The sequence below is a fragment of the Barbus barbus genome, assembly GCF_936440315.1.
Source record: "Barbus barbus genome assembly, chromosome: 34".
Classification (NCBI taxonomy): domain Eukaryota; kingdom Metazoa; phylum Chordata; class Actinopteri; order Cypriniformes; family Cyprinidae; genus Barbus; species Barbus barbus.
The window spans coordinates 16,663,744-16,684,915 of record NC_136762.1 but is presented as its reverse complement, the minus strand read 5'-3'; the positions used below and the strand labels follow the sequence as shown (position 1 = coordinate 16,684,915).

General features: G+C 34.6%; 1 protein-coding gene across 3 annotated transcripts in view; it reads right to left on the bottom strand.

Annotated features, from left to right (window-relative positions):
• Positions 1-1,770: 1,770 nt before the first annotated feature.
• Positions 1,771-21,172, bottom strand: part of ncam1b (neural cell adhesion molecule 1b) — a 114,325-nt gene continuing 94,923 nt past the window's right edge. For 2 of the 3 annotated variants that reach the window (XM_079392384.1, XM_079392385.1), the window contains exons 17-20: positions 7,688-7,883; positions 7,264-7,380; positions 5,320-5,916; positions 1,771-3,168 (exon numbers count right to left, since the gene is read on the bottom strand). In XM_079392384.1, coding sequence (XP_079248510.1) covers positions 3,057-3,168; positions 5,320-5,916; positions 7,264-7,380; positions 7,688-7,883 — 1,022 coding nt within the window. In that variant the 3' untranslated portion in view covers positions 1,771-3,056. The remainder of the gene's footprint in view (positions 3,169-5,319; positions 5,917-7,263; positions 7,381-7,687; positions 7,884-21,172) is intronic. The other variant, XM_079392386.1, reaches the window with a different exon arrangement.

Genomic DNA, 21,172 nt, shown 5'->3' with positions numbered 1-21,172 from the left:
TCACGCGCACTACACTCGCCGTGCGGATTCCAATCATCATCATCACCATGACGTCAAAGCAATGGCTCGCTGTTTTCACTGAGGCGCGCGCCAAGCTGCCGCGCGCAGAATCCTATGATTATTAGTGCTTTTAGGATGGAGCTGGTGAAGAAAACTGCACCGTGGTGTTCTATTAGTGGTATTAAACCAAAACTCCTAATAGTCATAGGACTGAACATTACAGAATTAAGACCAACTTACAGAGAAAAATACAGCCCGGGATGCAGTCCACTTACACTTTCCTCAGAGGATGTTTAACTTTAAAGAGCATGACTGCATTAAAAGAGCTTAGCTTGTCCATGAATGAAGGGGGAAAGAATGAATGAGAATAAAAGCACAGTCTTACCTCATCTCCCACAGTCGTCTTATCTGGAGACATGCTGCTTCTTTCCCTAAACGTACAATAACAGTGAAGGATATCCCTGAGAAAATCAGAGAGCCACTGTATTTTCTTTTCTACTTAATATTGTCACCTATTACCACTCAGCATTACAATATGTTGTTTTCAGTTTTTGCAGAAACAGTTGAAGCACAAATACGGATTACAGATGAAATTGTTTCATTGCATTTTAATGCAGTAGCTACATGGGTCAAGGAAAAGGATGTTCGAGATAAAAAGTTGTGCTCAGTGAAGTCTAACATTTATATTCATGTTTTATTCATACATTTTTGAAAATATGAATGTTAAAAAGTATTTAATGACAAAATGCCTAGTTTTGTAACCTTAAAGGGATAGTTAATCCCAACCCTAAAATTCTGTTACTCACCCTCAAGATTTTCCACAACTGTAAGAGGTTTATTTTCCTGTTGAGGACAAAGGAGGATATTTTGAAGAATGTTGGTAACCAAACAGTTGACGGTAGCCATTGACTTCCACAAAAAAAAAAAATATATATATATATATATATATATATATATATATATATATGGCTGCCAAAATCTGTTTACCAAGATTCTTCAAAATATATTTTTGTGCTCACCAGAACTATCCCTCGAACTACTAATTTGCTTAAAAAAAAATAAAAAATAGCCTACAGGCCTGAATTGGACAGAATTAATAAAGAAATTGCACTTTAAACAAATGGTACTTTCATTCAGGCAGATACACATTTTTTTTAAGTCCCACAAAACAAATAACTTTTGATCCAAAAATGGCAAAAAGTTGTTTTCAAGACATTTATTAACTGAATTGAATGTGACCCCGTCCACTAACATTTGAGGCTTATGAAGTAGTGCCGCCTGCTGGCCAAGTTAAATAATTGATAAGTAGGTGCTTTCTCCTTTCTAAGGTGGGAATTTTAATCAGGATGCAATGCATCCAATATACATATACTCCAGAATGACATTTAAAAAATATTAATAGGTAACCCATTTTCCACTCCCAGGTAACACCACAGGGTCTCTTCCAAAGTGTTTCTTCAGAACCTTTCTGCCATTTTAATTTCTTTTTTGATGACAGTGTTGGCCAATAACAAGTTACCAGAGATTTATTGTAGCAACAATAACCATGGAGACTATTATTTTGGAGAGTATCCTGGCTACCATATTTGTGTAAACATAAAAATACATTGTTTGTAATGCTTAAAATGAAAGCGAGTGTTAATCTGAAGGCATTTTTAAAACAACAATGTTGACCTTTATGTTTCTACCAAATAAAAATGTAGAGTTAATTTATTTACTTTTAGGTCATCTTATCTAAGCATGATACTGCACAAACACAAGATAATCGTTCATGTTTTAATGAGTTTAATTAAAATGTGTTAGAACAACACAATTTACAACATGTTCTTTGCTTGTTGTAAAGCTCAACCATTATACTGCTATTTCATGGGTCAAATCCCCATATACATGAAACCATTTACAATTTTGGGGCAAACTGGCAGTGAACAACTTGTGTACAATGGGCAAACAAAATTATCTTTCATTCTCTCCAAAACATGATAGAAATCATTGAAATCATGGAAACACCCAACCAACAATCTTCACAATTTCTCCACCAGACTGCCATAAACTGAGGTCTACAGTTCAGGCCAGTCTTGTTTAACATCAGACATGGGCAAGCAGACAGTCATGCAATGAGTGATGATATAAGAACTCTTCTCAGAGTCACGTGTCCTATCGGTCCAGTTTCATACAGGACTGTTAACATACGTCATGTTATAAAAGGACAATCAGCAGTTGCTGCAAATCTTCGTGACGAAAAAAAAAGACGGCAAAGATCTTGATAACACAATCACAGTGCGCAAGCTTGCAGGTGACAGTGTGAAACATTTCTCCAGAGGTACAAGGTATAAAAATGAGCAGATATTTTAGTTTAAGTAGATGCTTTAGGAGCATGTTGGAAGAATGATTTAATGTATAAATCCCAAATATTAGAAACACACGATAATTGTAAAAACTGATCTAATAAAGACTTCAGTAGCAAATCAAATGGCTTATTTGAAATCGTTATCAGACTTTCGGTCATATAACAGTATGTTAAAATATCTTACGATATTTTTTTTGTCTTTACATAACTGCCATTACGAGTTATCATCCAAAAAGCAAAACAGTTAACTGTAAATAAAATACGATAAAATATAATAAAATACAAAACTAACAACAAATCGAACCTAGCCCTCAAACACTCAAGATAAAAAAATAGGAGAAATCATTTACATTTTAACAATGTACTTAGCAAATAAATCGTTCATGTATTACTGAATAAATCATTCTCCTGAATAACTTGATGCCCTGCTTTAATAATTATCCTTTTGATGGAGAATAATAATAATAAAAAAATGTACAAAGAAACATAAGAAGCTCTATAAGAATATCTTTGAACTGTATGAATTTGTAACTCTGACACAGAAACTTGCTCAAATCAACAAAAATAAAAGTAAAATGCATTCATACATTATAAGTGAAACTTCTGTCTGTAGATACACTGTTTCGTTCAGAAAATTCATTAAGGGCACTGTTAATAAAACACGTTCGTCCATGGTCACCACGCCGCTTTTACTCCTCTACTCGTCTTCTCATGCTTTACTTTCAGTGGCGTTTGTTTGCGTGAGGGTGTTGGGTTCTGCTCCAGTGCCTGGCGCAACTTTCTTCAGCTCAGTTGTACTCTTCTCATCATCCTGAATTTTCCTGTGATTGAGACCATTAAAGGGACAGTTCAGCCAAAAATGAACATTTTGTCATAGTTTACTCACACTCATGTCATTCCAAACCTGTATGACTTTATTAATTCTGTCCATTTCATAAATTATTCAGTTAGACGCATTGACAAAACCGGTCAGAATGATTCATTCACGTATTGGACTCATTTCTCAAGTTCAGCTCACTGGGTTGCAGAGGTTCACAGCTCAACGTCACTAAGATTTTATTGATTTCAACGCTGAATTAGAGGCTCATGCTTCTATTTGATTTGGATTTATTTAGGTATACTGAGCTTATGTGTGAAATACATTCTCTCTGTTAACACTGTTAATAATGTATATAAGTGTTTTAGATTGAGTCACTTTTAAACCAAGAAACTTCCTTTTGTCAATGTGGTGAATTCACATGACCAGTATACACCTGTTGTGAAATCTTCCTGAGGAAATATTTTGCCCTTATGCAAAATAGCATGGATTCCTACTGAAATACTTTGCCCATAAAAATTCAATGAATAATGCGGCAAATGTTTTTATGCTTTTATGTCATGGTGGGATTTCTGTTGCTGAAAAGCAGTACAGAGAACATTACATTACAAAAATATTAATTAAAAAAATCAACAGGGGGGTGTCTAAATGATTAAGTTAAGTGAGCCGAATGCAGTGGACTGGAAGCACTGTGCAAGTATGTTTTTACAAAAACATATTGAATAAAAGATCAATTCTGAGATTAAGAATTAAGGGCCGCTCACACCAAGAACGAGAACTATAAAGATAACTATAGTGATAACAATATTAGCGACCACACCAATGGATTATAACATTGTGTTGTCTGCTTCTTTAAACATTAAGCTCTTTCACTTCAGGTGGATTCTGATTGGCAGTCGGTCAAAATAGTTTTTCAGCTGGAAAAAAAATAATAGTTCTGAAAACGATGTTGGGCGATATACTGCTAAACATGATTAACTGGTAGAAATTTGTCAACCGGCAGAGATTTTGGACTATTGTCTCTATTGCGGTTACATGCTCACGTGACACTGCTGTGCTACATTGTCAAGAAAACTTAAAGTTTCCACATGTTTTTAACTATTATGGTTTAAAAACAAGTGATTTTAAGCTATTAAAATGCAATCAGCAGCGAAAGAATACTAATTTCTATATGCACGTGCTGTCAGATTTTTGGTACATTATAGGCCGTGAACGGTTAAATACACACATTTGTATGTGCTAAAGTAAGTGAAAGCAAACAGTGGAGAAAGAAAATGTGTAACAGTATATTAGATCAGGGCAGCTCTTAAAGTGACAGCAGTCTAATATTCCTGCTGCTTGTCATTCACGTTAATCAAACAACAAAAGAGAGAAAATATCCCACTGCTCTTGAATAAGTCACTTTTGTAACTTTAATAAGAAGAAATGTATTTTTAATTTACACAGTGAATAATATGGAGTGTTTATATTCATTTGATTAGACTTTATACAATGCATGCAGCATTTTTATTTATTTGTTATACAGTAGTTTTTTTTGTGCTTTAACTTGTAATTAGTTTCTTATTCTTCATTAATCGCTGACTGTTTACTTGTCTTCTGTGAGCTTGAGCTTTTTTTATTTTTTTTATTTAGGCTAGTATTAGTATTATATTAGATTTTTGTGATATTGATTTATGCTGAGATTTATGGCATTTCTGTGGTATCACAAATTTTGACTTCATAAAGACCTTATTTAAAGCAAAAATAACTATATTGTGATATATATTGTTACCATGAAATAAAAAGTTATATAAAATTTTGGTCATATTGCCCACCCCTAATCCCAATGATATTGTTCCTTCGTGTTGTTATCAATATAGTCGTGTTTTGGACTTCCCTATTCGCATAAGATTATTTACAGTTATAGTTATCTTCATAGTTAGTGTCATTGCTGTGAACAGCCCTTTATTCCTATGTTTGGAACGACATAAGGCTGAGTAAATGACTGAATTTTCATTTTTGCCGCAAACTTTAAATGACTACCTCTAAAGAATGCATGCACATTCACTGATTCAGATGACCACATGCAGTGAAATTACAACAAACAACTAACAGCCACAACAAACACACACAAACAAACTGAGAGAACATCTAGAGAGCATCTAGAGATCCATACTCGTCCTGTGCTGGAACAGATGGGCCACTGGAGCCAGCTGTCCCCACAGCATGTGACCCATCCTGAGGGACGTCTGTGTCTGGAGCCAGTGGGAGCTCTCCATCAATCACATGTTCATTATTCACTAAGGGGATCGCGACGCTGCCCTGTGGGCTGATGGTATTTAAAGTGGCATGAGACTCAGGTGACTCTAATTCGTTTTCTGTGACTTTTGAGTTTATAGCATCTGCTTGGACAACGCTGAAAGGGGAAGGAGGTACTGGGACTGGTTCTTCTGAAGGGACCACTGGAGGAACCTCAGCTTGTGGCTCTGGAGAATCACCCAGGTCTACCAGGAGAGTAACATTAGCCGGGTCGGGAGACGGGGTAGATGAAATGGAGGGTTTCGTGTGAGATTTGGGCGTGCTGCTGTTGGGTGGTGTCATGTGGACGGGGTTAAGAGGGTCAGAGGGAGGTGCTGTGATGCTGGAGGTGAGAGTGGTGCTCTCGCTAACTGGGCTACTCTGGCTAAGGTCAAAGGTGTCAGTGACTGTGTCTGAGTTATTGGGCACAGAAAGAGGCAAGTCCACCACCGCGGCGGCAGTTTCCGTCACTTGCCTGTGAGAAGAGGGAGAGAACAGAGACACAGACGGGTGATGTCGACACAGAGGGGAGACACTGAGGGAGAGACACCAAATCATTGCCGGTATCTGGGTACAACACATATGCAATACTGATTTGAAATGCAGTATTACATGTATTACAAGAGTGGTGTTACAATTAATGGTCACTAGAGGGAGTACTTGATTTAAAATAAGAAAAATGGTGGGAAAAAATGTTTGTTATGGTGGGAGTATTTAGGAAAAACGAGCATGAGGCCAAAGACAACATGAAATCAAAATGAATTGTGTTTAAACTCTCAATAAATGCCCTTAGACTTATTGTAAACAATCTGCCTGAACACATAATCCTAAACAATGATTAAATAATAATAATTGTTTTTCAACAAAATATACAGTTGAAGTCAAAACTTTACATACCTTTCAGAATATAAATTCAACTATTATTTTCTCTTGTGGACTATATGTAAACATCTTTTATGCTAAATATCTTATTCAGGTCAGTACTAAATAAACAATAACATGCATTTTGTATGATCCCTCTCATTTTGGTAAAATAATTAACATTTTGCAGATTCTGAAAGGTGTATGTAAAGTTTTGACTTCAACTGTATGTCTTAAATGGTGTATGAATGGCCAATAAAATCATAGCCCACTTTTGAATGATTTTTTTCATTCCGTTTTGTTTTATTTGATAGGACATTGGAGAAGCGACAGAAAAATTCATTGAAAGAGAGGGGGAACAGGACCCTGCCAGACTCAGAATGTATCATCACATTATGGATGTTATAGCTGCTGTATGTAATATTTGATAATACTTTCATACCATGCATAAAGATGCACTTATTAATAGTTCTGAAAGCTATTTGAAATAGGTATGTTTGTACATTTTTTGTTCCTTATGCTTATCAAGGCTGCATTTATTTGATCAAATACACATTAAAACAATAATAGTGTGGACATATTATTACAATAAAAAATAAAAAAACTTTTCAATTTGAACATATTTTAAAAATATAATTTATGGTGATGCAAAACTTCTTTGTGATAATACATTTTCACCACAAGGTGTCAGTATAAGTTCAAGGAAAGTGTTTGAAAACAGTTTATATTTTTCACAATTCCATTTTGTTGCCACTAGCTGTACAGAAATTACACACTGCAGCTTTAAATGCATTGCAAAATGCTGTTTCATGTTGTCTTGAAGTTTAAAAATAGAAGATAGATAGTGGAGGTGGATTCAAATGGTTATATTTAGGGTGTAGGAAATACTGGTTTAATGGCACCGCAGATGTTCTGTGATTAAGTGATAGAGCACAGTACTATCACATAACACTGAGCTTACTCTGGTTTGGTCAGCGGCGTGGTCTCATTGGGCTCAGGATGGCCTTCTGCGTCGTGATTGGCTGTGACTTCTTCCTCTGTCCTCACTTCTACAATGGGCTCTTTAGACACATCTTGACTGCATACAGAGAGAAAGCACACACATCTGCTCATTATACAGCGATGAGTAGAGTTTGATGAGGTCACTACAGTCGTGGCATAAGAGAAGCTCTTGTTTCTTTCACCGGGGTTGGATGGCTTTAATAGATCAGCTTATGACTGAAAATATTCATGCTTAACATTCATATGCTGCACAATGCAGGGCCCTTGACTGCTCTTGATGTGCGATATGAGCTTATTTGAGTCGATTATATATATATATATATATATATATAGTGATGCTTATATATATAGTGTATACTTATATATGTATAGTGGATACTCACACAAAGGCAGCTTTGCCTGTCTCTATGTCTTTGCCCTTGGTGCCTTGTCCGGGTTTACCGCAGATGCACATGAGGATGCCACACTTGTTGAGGAAGCAGCAGGTGGCGTCCACAATCAGCAAGAGCAGCACACACACCAGTATAAGAATACCGACAATTACTCCAGTGTTCAGGCCCATTCCGTCTTCCATGGAGTCTTGAGGAGAAACAGGAGAGATGCAGACAAAGAGACAGAGCAGGAGGGATCATCAGCCCACAAATTACATACAATGTAACAGTCAAGCAAGCATGAGCTATTTTCAGATCATAAGACTAGCAGGATTCAGAAAAGCAAAGAAAATTGGTGAAGGCAACATGGCAAAGCAAACAATTCCACCTTTAGGTGTAATTGTGCACTCAAAGAATATAATACCCAAGTTTGGACTTAAAGTGATAGTTCATCAATAACGAAAATTTTTCAGCATTTACACACCCTCATGTTGTTCCAAACTGTTAAACTACATTTCTTAAACTGACACAAACGATATTCTGAAGAATGTTTACAACCAAACAGTTTGGTTCCCATTGAGTTCCAATGCATTCAAAGGTCAATGGGAACCAAAACTGTTACCAACATTCTTCAAAATATCTTCTTTGTATCAGCATAAAACGACACGAGAGTGACTAAACGATGATACAATCTTGGCCTTCATCTTTCCAAGCTTTATGTTTATTGTTGACCACCAGTAGTTAAAAAAAAAATACTTACCCATAAACACCAGTGACAGTTAAGATCGTGATGATATTACGGCAACTGGCACAACATAAATGCTATTTATGACAGATTAAAGTCTTACTGTGTCATTGCAAATTAAACATACACAACCGTTCAAACGTTTGGCGTCAGTAAGATTTCAAAATAAATAAATGCATAAATAAACACTTTTTATTCTGCAATTACATTTTATTCATCAAAAGTGACAGTAAAGACCGTTATAATGTATATTTAAAAAATGCTATTCATCAAAGATGTTTCCATGGAAATATTAAGCAGCAAAACTGTTTTCAACATTCATAATAAGAAATGTTTCTTGAGCAGCAAATCAGCATATTATAATGATTTCTGAAAGATCATGTGACAAAGTGTAATAATATTTTACAATACTACTGTTTTCACTGCACTTTTTATTTATAAATGCAGTCTTAAAAACTTCTTTAAAAAATTCAAACCTACAGACCTCAAACTTTTGTAGATATCCAAAAAAAGGACACAACAACAGTATATAAAAAATGAATTTAATAATGCCACGTGTGAACAATAGCCCTAGTGATGACTATAATACAATGCAGTTTTTCCCCCCAAACATTACAGTAAGTAGAAGCCTCAAAAAGTATTTTAAGTAATAAAATAACATCTGAAAGGTTTGTTACAAAGTTCAATCCCAAAGGACTGGTACAGTTTTAGTTTAAACAATCCGTAGAGCAAAACAAGAATATAAGACAGACAAGATATATTCTCTCTCTGCTTTTAACTTAGTGTTTCACTCTCTCATTCTTTAAGGTGAAACGTGTCATTACTGCATCATTAGCAGCACTACATGGAACTGCAAAAGTAATTGTTGTTTCCAAACACACAGAATCCCACAGAGGCCATACATTATTATTATTCGGTCTCTAAAAGCTTATTTCATGACCTTCTGTTTCATTATTTCTTCATTGTTTTTGCAACCATCCACTAACCTCCGGCCCTCTAGATTATTGTTAAATTGCATTTAAAACTACCCCAAAACAGATCCTCCATAAACTTGCATTAAGAAATTAAAACAGTTGTAATAATTACTGTTTTAAGGCGGGGCTTAGCGTTCAGTTAATTCCATCTGGTGCCACTAGAATGACACAATGCAGTTTTACTTACACAATACAGTGCAAATGTCTATAGACTGGATGCGATATATATAAAAAAGGATTACTTTTTTAATGACATAAATTAAAAAGCACAGTCATTTTAAGCATTTGGTCATCTGAAACTGAATATCTTTTTGTCTTTCCTTAAGTTGTAATTGGAGTTACTTTGTCTATGAGGCTCAGTGTTCCCAGCACATTAGAGAGATACAGAGACAAATCATGCAGAGGATCCTCAACATGAGGAGAAGACATTTCCTCGACTCTATCAAAGCAAAAGCAGCAATAACGGAGAGAGCAGAAGGGACACTAGAGTGGAGGAGACTGAAGAACCACTCTGAGTGACTACAAAACACAAAGACCAACATAAGATCACAGGCAGAAACAGACATTCATGCAATAACCACAACAAAGGGAAGGAGGAAGAGTATTGGCACCAGGAAGTTTGCATTATGAGTGCATGTGATGGTCCGTCCATTTTCCAAGCCCAGGAACAATGACAGGACAACAGAGAAACAAGGAAAAAGGGAAATGGGAAGAGAGAGAAAAACAAGAGGCAGAAAGTCAAACACAGAAACAAAGTTTCAAAATGAAAACATAAAAGTGGGGATAAAAAGGAAAATTAATGAAAGCACAAGCTGAGGGTGAAAGAGAACATATGTGACAACAGTTAGGTCATTCTCAGTACCGCTGCCATGTACGTCTGTGACTTACAGTAATATTTTTGTGATTGAAGGGGTAGTTTAAAAATTAAATAAAAAAAACTGACTGTACAAACCATTTTTATCGATAAGGCCATTATAAATCATTTAGGTGAAAAATAAATAAATGATATATAATAATATAATATATGTATGTATATATACATATAATAATTTATGTATATATATATATATATATATATATATATATATATATATATGTGTGTATGTATGTGTGTGTGTGTGTGTGTGTGTGTGTGTATGTGTATATATATATATATATACAGTATACTGTATATATATATATACATACACATACATACATATATGAAAGGGAAAATGGGAAAATATGATTTCTCTAAGTACTTCAGCAGTATCGTTAGAGGTAATGATGATACAAATTTAATTAAACTGAATTAAAACTAAATAAATAAAAATGAGAATTTAAAAAAGTTCCTGAAATGTTCTTGCATAAATGGCACCACATCCTGAGAATGACTCAGTTAACAAAACAAGACATGCAAAAGCCCAGAATATGGTTTTAATGGGACGGTGGGAGTTGTTTATTGCACTATAACGAGGATAATAACAGGACGATGTTACTGAAGATTATGCAAAACACACAGAATTAGCACTTCACTTTATAATGCAGACCAAAAACACAGTGTACCTCACAGCCCACACAGCGAGTAGCAGGGACCAAGCTATTTATTATATTTTAGGCTAATTAGAGAGTACATTTACATGAATTTGGAACCACAAAAATGGTCTGAAAAATGTCCTTCGAAGACCACGAGGTGCTGTATTAAACAAACAATGCTCTACAGAGCAAGCGGCTAATGAAGAGCTCAGTGCTTGGTAGTTTTGCTTCAGAGTAGATGAGAAATACGTTGAATAGCTGAATGCTAACAACAGCAGAGCAGCAGGACAATTTGGACCTGAACTCATTTATCAGTGACTGTGACTATGGAACATTTTATTTCATTATTTCACCTAGCAATATTTAAAGCATTAAAATGTATTTTGGAGAAAAAATATGTTTTTCTGTGTCAGGTTTATTATAGTTAACTAAAATTGAAAAAGAAAAATTAAAACCATAAAATAAAAAAAGTAAATAAATAAATGTGTGTGTGTAAACAGCTAGTTTCTCAATGTAATTTATTTTAACTATTATTTTAACTATGATTGTATATATATATATATACACACACACACACACACACACACACACAACAAAACTACAATAACTACAAATAAAGACAAACACAATAAAATTACCAAAATTTTACCAAGATTAGAAATGAAAACAGAAAATAATTTTTTTTTACTAACAATATTTATAATAAATATAGCTGTATCACAATGATGCTAAAATAAGATGTATGGATAATACATTTGGGTTTGACATCAAAAGATGAATATGAGATGAGAGATTAACATTTCAGCTTTTATTTACAGGTATTTTCATCTGGATCTAATATACAACTTAGAAGATAGCACCTTTTGTTTGAACCCACTCATTTTTCATGTTACCAAAAGTATTGTTGGTTAATTAACATAGATTAAAGTGAAAAAGACTTAATATTTAGTTGCAAATCCTTTGCTTTCAATAACTGCATCAGGGAAGTCGTGGCCTAATGGTTAGAGAGTCGGACTCGTGGGTTTGAGTCTCAGGGCCGGCAGGGATTGTTGGTGGGGGGAGTGAATGTCCAGCGCTCTCTCCACCCTCAATACCACGACTGAGGTGCCCTTGAGCAAGGCAACGAACCCCCAACTGCTCCCCGGGCGCTGCAGCATAAATGGCTGCCCACTGCTCCGGGTGTGTGTTCACGGTGTGTGTGTGTTCACTGCTGTGTGTGTGCACTTTGGATGGGTTAAATGCAGAGCACGAATTCTGAGTATGGGTCACCAATACTTGGCCGTATGTCACGTCACTTTCACTTTCATCAAGCCTGTGACCCATTGACATCACCAAAGTTTTGCATTCTTCTTATGTGATGCTTTTCCAGGCTTTCACCGCAGCCTCTTTCAGTTTTGGGGGGTTACTCCCTTCAGTCTCTTCTTTAGCCGGTAAAATGCATACCCTACAGGGTTTAAGTGTAGAGATTGACTTGGCCAGTCTAAAACCTTCCACTTCTTGCCCCTGATGAACTCCTTTGTTGTATCTTGCTGCATGATGAAGGATCTCCCGATCAGTTTGGTTGCATCTTTCTGTAAATTGTCAGACAAAATATTTCTGTAGACTTCTGAGTTAATTTTGCTGCTGCCATCATGTGTTACATCATTAATAAAGATTAATTAGCCTGTCCCAGAAGAAGTGATGAAAGCCCAAGCCATTACATTACTTGTGTAATGTGTACTATAATGTACACCTGTGTACACTGTGTTTCAGATGAGGCTGTATGTTTGGGATCATTGCAGTTCCCTTTTTTCTCCACATTTTTGCTTTCCCATCACTTAGATAAAGGTTCATCTTTGTCTCATCGGTCCATAAACACAGTTCCAAAACTCTTCTGGCTCACCTTTGTGCTTTTTTGCAAACTCTAATCTTGCCTTTCTATTTTTGGTGCTGGTCAGAGGTTTGCATCTTGCTGTGTAGCATCTGTAATTCTGTGTCAAAGTCTCCTGAGGACAGTAAATTGTCAGAGCATCACCCCAGCTTTCTGTAAGTTGTTGGTGATTTTACAGATATGTATTTCAGGGTTCATTTTCACAGCTTTTATGATTTGTCTGTCATCAACTACTGTTGTTTTCTCAGCTGATCAGGTCATTGTTGGTTGCAGGTGGTTTCCAAACTCTTGATTTTTCCATGCCCTTTGTTTATGCTATAGCTCTAATTGACTTCCTCTTTTCCTTTAGCATCCAAATCACTTGCTTTTCTCTCAAAGTCAGCTCCCTCATCTTCATCCTGGTTTGTGTGTCATCACCGAATGCAAGATTCAGAATGCAGAAGCAATAGAACTGATATGACACATGCCCTGCTTTTAATATCTGAAGAATTAATGCAACAGGACACAGCTGATCACTTAGAAAGACCTGTGAGGCAACTGTTCCAATACTTACGCTCACATCAGATAGGGGGATGAAACTCTAGAAATGTTTAACTTCTTAGCTGGTAAAACATCTATGTGTTGAATCACCCAATAATAAAATGTGACATTCTGTAGTTTTGTCTCATATTCATCTTTTAATCATATTTGTAAATGTCTTGACTCCACAGCCAACAAAGCAATTTTGTCTTTACTGTTCCAATACTTTTGGAGGGCACTGTATATATATATATATACATATATATATATACACACACACACACAGTACCCTCCACTAATATTGCCACTCTTGGTAAATATGAGCAAAGGCGGCTGTGAAAATAAATATGCATTGTTTATCCTTTTTATATTTAATTCAAAAATTCACAAAATTCCAACCTATCATTGAGGTAAAACAATTGAAAGTGTGTGTGTGTGTGGGGGGGGGGGGGGGGGGGGGGGTCTCATTGTGAAATAAATGCTTTCTCTAGTTCTTGTTGGCAACAATTATTGGCACCCAATTATTGCAACGTTCTTTTCCCAGGGTAACAGCTCTGAGTTTTCTGCTATCATGTCTGAAGAGTTTGGAGAACATCTGATAAGAGATCAGAGACCATTTTCTTCATACAGAATCTCTCCAGATCCTTCAGATTCACAGCTCCATGTTAGTACTTCTCTTCAGTTCACCTCACTCATTTTCTGTAGGGTTCAGATCAGAGGACAGGGACAGCCATGGTAAAAGATTCATTTTGTGCTCAGTGACCCATTTTTGTGTTTATTTTGATGTTTGTTTTGGAATGTTGTTCTGGTGGAAGATCCAAACACGGCTCATTGTAAGATTTCTAACAGAGGCAGTCAGGTATTGATTTTTTATCTGTTGGTATTTGATAGAATCCATGATGCCATGCATCTGAACAAGCTGTTCAGGACCTCTGGCAGAAAAACAGGCCCACAACAATAAATATACAGCAGTATATTTAACCGTGGACATGGGGTACTTTTTATCCCTGTTTGTACTAAACTCATCTGGTGGGTTTGCTGCCAAAAAGCTCTTTTTTCAGTTTCATCTGACCATAGAAGACAGCGCCATTTGAAGTTCCAGTCATGTCTGATAACTGAATATATGCTGGAGTTTGTTTTTGGATGAGTGAGGAGAATTTTCCTTGAAACCCTCCCAAACAACATGTGGTGATATAGGGGATGTTTGATATATATATATTTAGGTTTCTAACCCCAAGACCCAACTAATCTCTACAATTCTACAGCTGTGATCCTAGGAGAGTCTTTATCCACTCAAACTCTCCTCCTCACCGTGAATTAGGACTATATAGACACACGTCCTCTTCCAGGCAGATTTTTAACATCTTTAGTTGATTGGAACCTCTTAATTATTGCCCTGATGGTGGAAATGGGGATTTTCAATGCTTTAACTCTTTTCCTACAGTCACTTTCTATTTTGTGATGCTCAACAATCATATCTCAACAATCATGTTCTGCACATCAGAACTATATTCTTAGGTTTTATTCCTTGTGATGGATGATCAAGGAAATTTGGCTTTTGTGTTCCTCATATTTATAATCCTGTCAAACAGGAAGCCATGGCTGGACAATTTCATGCTCCTAGTCACCCTGGTGTGCTAAAAAATTTAAATATGAATGGGAATATACTTCAGAGATATTTTACCCATAAGAATTTCTAGGGGTGCCAATAATTTTGGCCAACATTTATTGGAGAAAATAACTTCAATGATAGGTTAGAATTTTGTGATTTTTTTTGAGTGAAAGATCAAAAGGATAAACAATGCAGATTTATTTTCACAGCCGCCTTTGCTCATATTTAACAAGGGTGGCAATATATGGCTATATATATATATATATAGAGAGAGAGAGAGATTATATAATTTTACTTTTAAATAGAATACAGAATAGAGTATGTTGTGCAGCTAAATAAAAACCCTTAAGTTAAATTTATATAAATTAATACAAGAAAAATGACATAATTAGTCATAAAAGAGGTGTTTATCACTTGTTTTGTTCATTATATATTCACTATTAACTGTCAAAGAAGTAAAATGATGTTATTTCATAATATTTAAGCTTAAAAACACCCACTGAGGCCAAAAATGTCCCCTAAAAACTGTTAGTCTGGCAGAAAGGGATAAAGATTCTGCACCAGAAGTTTTCCATAAGGAGAGAACATATTTGTTGTGAAGAATGTGCAAAATGCATCCACATTAAATAAATCTCTATTGTGATTGGAGCAGTTATGAAATATGCCTGTACTAACATTGTAGCTCCAAGATGTACACAGTTCATTAACAAACAGCAGAATAATGCATGAGCTCTTATAAAATATTCAGTTAAGAGGTTATGAAATGCCAAATATGATTAAATAAACAGAAAACTTGCACACAAGTTGCTGAAAATGGTTATTTTGAGTTAGTACATGCTCAAGTGTTACTCAAAATAAATAAAAATCAGTGAATTGTAGTGAAGCGCTACATTAAAGCACTGCAAAATGCTCCAGACTTCTAATACGCCAACATCCAAGCTGTTCTCAACTTTAACGTTCGTTATCACAGTAAAAAAAGAAACCATGTTTAGTGAAGTTCTAGTCAGAAGGTAATGTGGTCTCATTGGCATGCTGTGAGGAGTGCGGTTCTGTACTCCGAGGTGTGAGTGAGACAAACAGCCTTTGGATGTGGGCCATTCACAGCCTAGTATGCCAAAGAGAGCGGCGATTCAGCCTTCCTACGTCCAGAGGGCCATCTCAGTGTGTTAATGAGAGAGAGAGACAGCGAGGGACAGACAAAGTCTCTCTGCATAAAGAAGCACCAGATGCTTGTTATATTACAAGTGAAGCAGTGAACCCCAGCTGTGGCCCTGGCACGCCTGACCAGAGCGCATCCCCCAGCTTCTGGGTAACCACAGCACACTAGGCAGAGTTCGTAAACAGGAAGTGATTCTCCATCATGCGGGGGGAAAGGAAGATGCACTGGGTTGCTGCCCTGCTGCTAAAGCTGAGGGTTAGCCTGGTCACAGGTGGATGGAGGCCAAGTCAATAACATTAAAGAGACAGTGACTCAGAGTGTACCTGCATGTGAATGCAAGAGGTCTGCTGATTCTTTTCTTAGAGAAATACAATGTGCTTTGCAAAGTGAACTGACCATGCAAGACTAATTATTACTTTTTTCCAAGAAGCAATGCTGATTTTGTTCAATATACAAAAGGTCAATCCTGTATAAAATAGATATTACATTAAAATAGGGAACATAACGGTAAAAAATATAGATATTGGCCGATATTAGAAAAGTAAATGATTGTATTAATTTGTGATTTATTTTTTATTTATACATATATTTTTGCATTTATTTGTATATATATATTTTTTTTTCTTAATAATATAAATTTAGAAATATAATATACAGTGCCCTCCAAAAGTATTGGAACAGTAAGGCCAATTCCTTTATTTTTGCTGTAGACTGTAAACATTTGGGTTTGACATCAAAAGATGAATATGAGATGAGAGATTAACATTTCAGCTTTTATTTACAGGTATTTTCATCTGGATCTGATACACAACTTAGAAGATAGCACCTTTTGTTTGAACCCACCCATTTTCCATGTTTCCTTCAGCTAAAGTTATTTGGGGGGGAGATTTCAATACTGTGTTTGATGAAACCATTGATAGATGGCCTCCTAAAACTAGACCGGGCCCTTCTAGTGAACTGGATAATGTATGTTTAAGATTGGGTCTTATTGATGTGTGGCGATGTAAGAATCCAGACAGGGAAGAATATACATGGAGTAATAAGGACTCATCTCTTCATTCTCATATCGACTATTGGTTAGAGTCTAATGATTTAACAAATAACATAACCTCTGTATTAATAGAACCTTGCATAATGACGGATCATAAAGGGGTATTTATAAAAATAAATATGGTACAAAAAACATAGCAGCTATTGGAAATTAAATAACAAATTGCTTGAAAATGAATGTTTAAAGGAAAAAAATTAAAGCTATTATTGAAAAATATAGAACAAATGCAGATTTAGAAAAATCATATGGAAAGAATTGGGAATTAATGAAGTTTGATATTAGAACGGCATTTATTAATCAAGGAAAATTGGAAAACAAAAAATTTAAATATTAAGGAAAAATCAATTATTGAAGAGATTTTTAATTTGTGTAAAAAGAAAAAGGAATCTTTGAGTAATTGTGAGTTACAAAATTGCAAATTGAATTAGATAAGATTTATGAGGATAAAGCAAGAGGAGCATTTATTAGAACTAGACTTAAATGGTTAGAAAAAGGGGAAAAATAATACAAAATATTTTTTTGGCCTCGAAAAAAGGAACTGATTTTGCCTCAATTTCAAAATGAATGATTAACAACAAATTCGTAGATAATTCCTCAGTTATTTCGAAATATGTTGCTCAGTTTTTTTAGTAACTTGTATTCTCCCATATCATCTCCTTCCAACATTGATACTTTTTTAAATAGTGAGTGATACCAAAAAAATAGACCTGAACTTTCAGAATATTTGTGATAAAGAAATAGACATTGAAGAGTTAAGAGAGTGCATACATTTATTAAAGAATAACAAATCCCCAGGCAACGACGGGCTAACTGGTGATTTTTATAAGACTTTTTCCAAAGAACTTTCACCTTTTTTATTATTAGTATTTGTAGAAGCTATACAAAACGGTGATTTGCCTGTTTCATTAAAACACTGATTCCCAAACCTAATAAGGACAAGTTATTCACTGAAAATTGGATGCCTATTAGTTTATTAAATACTGACAGTAAATTGTTTGCAATTATTTTTGCTAGAAGACTGAAGCAGGGTTTAGACAAAATAATTGATATAGAATAGTCTGGGTTTATGCAAGGCCATCATACCAGTTTTATTTTATTTATTGATTTCTATAAAGCATTTGATATGGTGATTCATGATTTTATTTTCAAAGTTATTCAATTGTTTGGTTTTGGAGATATGCTTTTGAAAGCAGTTAAAACATTGTATAGTGGGTGTAATAGTTCTGTCAAACTTGCTCATGGTACCTCACAAAAATTTGATATTCATCGTGGCATTAGGCAAGGATGCCCTCCCTCTCCTTTTTGATTTTTGTTAGTAACTCAGGTTTTAGCATCACATATAAAAATAAATCAATTTAATGGTATCACAGATTTAGGTGTACAATTTTAACTTAACCTAAAAATGAATCTAGATAAATCTGTATTATTTCCCCTCAAAGATTGCTCCTCTTCAGAAATAGAAAGCATTCCAGTTAAACATAAATTAATATATTTAGGTGTAATAATTTGTAAAAATGAAAAACAAAGGAGTCAGTTGAATTTTGAACCAATTATTGAGAAAACTAAAAAGATATTTAATTTGTGGTTAATGAGGGACATCTCAATATTTGGGAGGGTATTATTGTCAAAGTCGGAAGGTATATCTAGATCTGTTTATACATCATTGTTGTTAGAAGTGCCTCCCAAGACTATTAACGATCAGATTCTTTATAACTTTATTTGGAGGAAAAAACACATTATTTAAAAAAGGAGGTAATTTGTCATCCTAAAGAGCAAGGGGGACTGGAGGTCTTAGATTATAATACTCTCAATGACACTTTTAAAAATAAATGGATGATAGAGTTTATGAATAATAGAGAAAGTCCTAAGAATGCATTTCCTAATTATATATTTAATACTCTTGGAGGCATAGACTTTTTGTTGAAATTTAATATTTCTGTTGACAAAATTCCTGTTAAATTGGCTGGTTTTCACAGACAAGACCTATTAGCATGGAAATTGGTGTATAAGCACAATTTTTCACCCCACAACTATTTCATATGGAATAACAAGGACATAGTATTTAAAAACAAATCTTTATTCTATTATACTTGGTTCAAGGAAGGTATTCTTTTAGTAATTCCCATGGGTACTTGTTGTCGTATACTGAATTTATTCAGAAATTTCAATTACCAGTTAAACCAAGAGAATTTGCTATTGTTTTTGATGCAATTCCAAAGAGTTTGATGTTACTTTTAAAAAAACTGTAACTCAGAAGAAATCAACATGGTTAATCCTTGTGGAAACATTTTCATTGCAAATGTTGATGTTTTAAAACAACAGCGTAGCAATAAGATTATAAGGAACGCTCTTTGTTCTGTGTCCTTACCGGCAGCAAGATTTGTTTGGTCTTCATTATTTGGTAATATCTCTTGGGTTAAAGCATGGAAACTGCCAAATAAGTTTTGTATCAATAACAAAATTAAGGAAGTGTCTTACAAAATACTTCATAGAATGTATCCTGCTAAGCATGTGTTGGAAAGTCTTAAGCTTAATATTTCGTATTCCAGTGACTTTTGTGGTCAAGAAAAAGAAACTATTTTGCATCCTTTTTTCCATTGTATTTACTCAAGATTATTTTGGAAGGATTTGGAATTCTATATTAACAGAAAAATGGAGTGTACGATAGAAATTTGTATAATTGATATACTTTTTTTATACAGAAAATGAAAATTTGAATTGTAAAGAACAACATATTATACATTTGTTTATTTTGTTAGGAAAATTCCATATACATAAGAAGAAGCGGGCTCAATGTAAACCAAATTTTGCACATTTTATAAATGACTTTAAATTATACGTAAATCTCTTGGAACAAACAAAAAAGCATTGAAAACATGTAATGCTCTGAAAGCATTGAAATGTATGTCATTTTCTTCCTTTATTTATTTTTCTCTCTCTGGCAGCTAATGTTAATTTGATTATGTGAATATGTAATACCTCTTGTTCTTGTGGCATTGAATCAATAAAGCATTAAAAAAGCAACCAAAATAACCTAATGACCAGCTGCTGTGATGTCTGTTCATAAAGAACAAATGAAAAAAAGAGGAAATCAATAACTTTATAGTTATAAGGATTCATCTGTATTTAGTTTAGCATTTAGTGTTTGATAACTTTATTCAATTTCTGTATATTTCACAGAAGGTAGATAATTATGACATTTATTATAATGGGTTTATTTGAAGATTGTTTTAAGCTCACTTAAATTAGAAGTTATTTTTATTGTCTAATAAATGTTAAAATGCATAGCTCGTAATTATAATGTAAAGTTGAATGGCTATAGTCAATGGTTAAATATTAGGGGGAAGCATTTTTCTAGGGAAATCAGTATTGATTGGTATCAGTGATACTGGCCTTCAGTCATAAAAATAAAGATGCCATTAAACAAATATTAAAACTATACTGTCTTTATGTTGTTTGTACATTAATTTGAAGATTGAATGTAAAATTATTGCAATATAAAAGTATATTTAAAAACTTTAATGTTAGGTGGGATTAATCGTGATTAATTTCAGAAAAATGTGCGATTAATTAGTTGTTTTTCTTTATCGATTGACAGCACTAATAAATATACACACACACACACACACACAAACACACACACACACACACATATACATATATATATATATATATATATATATATATATATATATATATATATACATACATTTCATATTATACACACACACGCAATTTTTACACTTTTATTTTTAATTATTTTTTTTATTTTATTTTTTTCACAATACTTTCGCAAATATGCCAAGAATTTCACAAAGTAAAACACTTTTTTTTTTGTCAAGCAGAAAAATAACTCTACTGAGCATTTGCTGAATAATTGTCATCCCGCTTGTTTGTGATCAAAACTGCCCTTCTGTCTCCCCTACTTAGCTCAAATGGCCAGCTCTTGTATCGCCGTCTCGCACTAATCTTATGTTATAGAAATATGGCATAAAAAATCCCATATGAACCTGCCAAATGTTTTGTCCGTGCGTTTCGTGATCTGCCGTGTA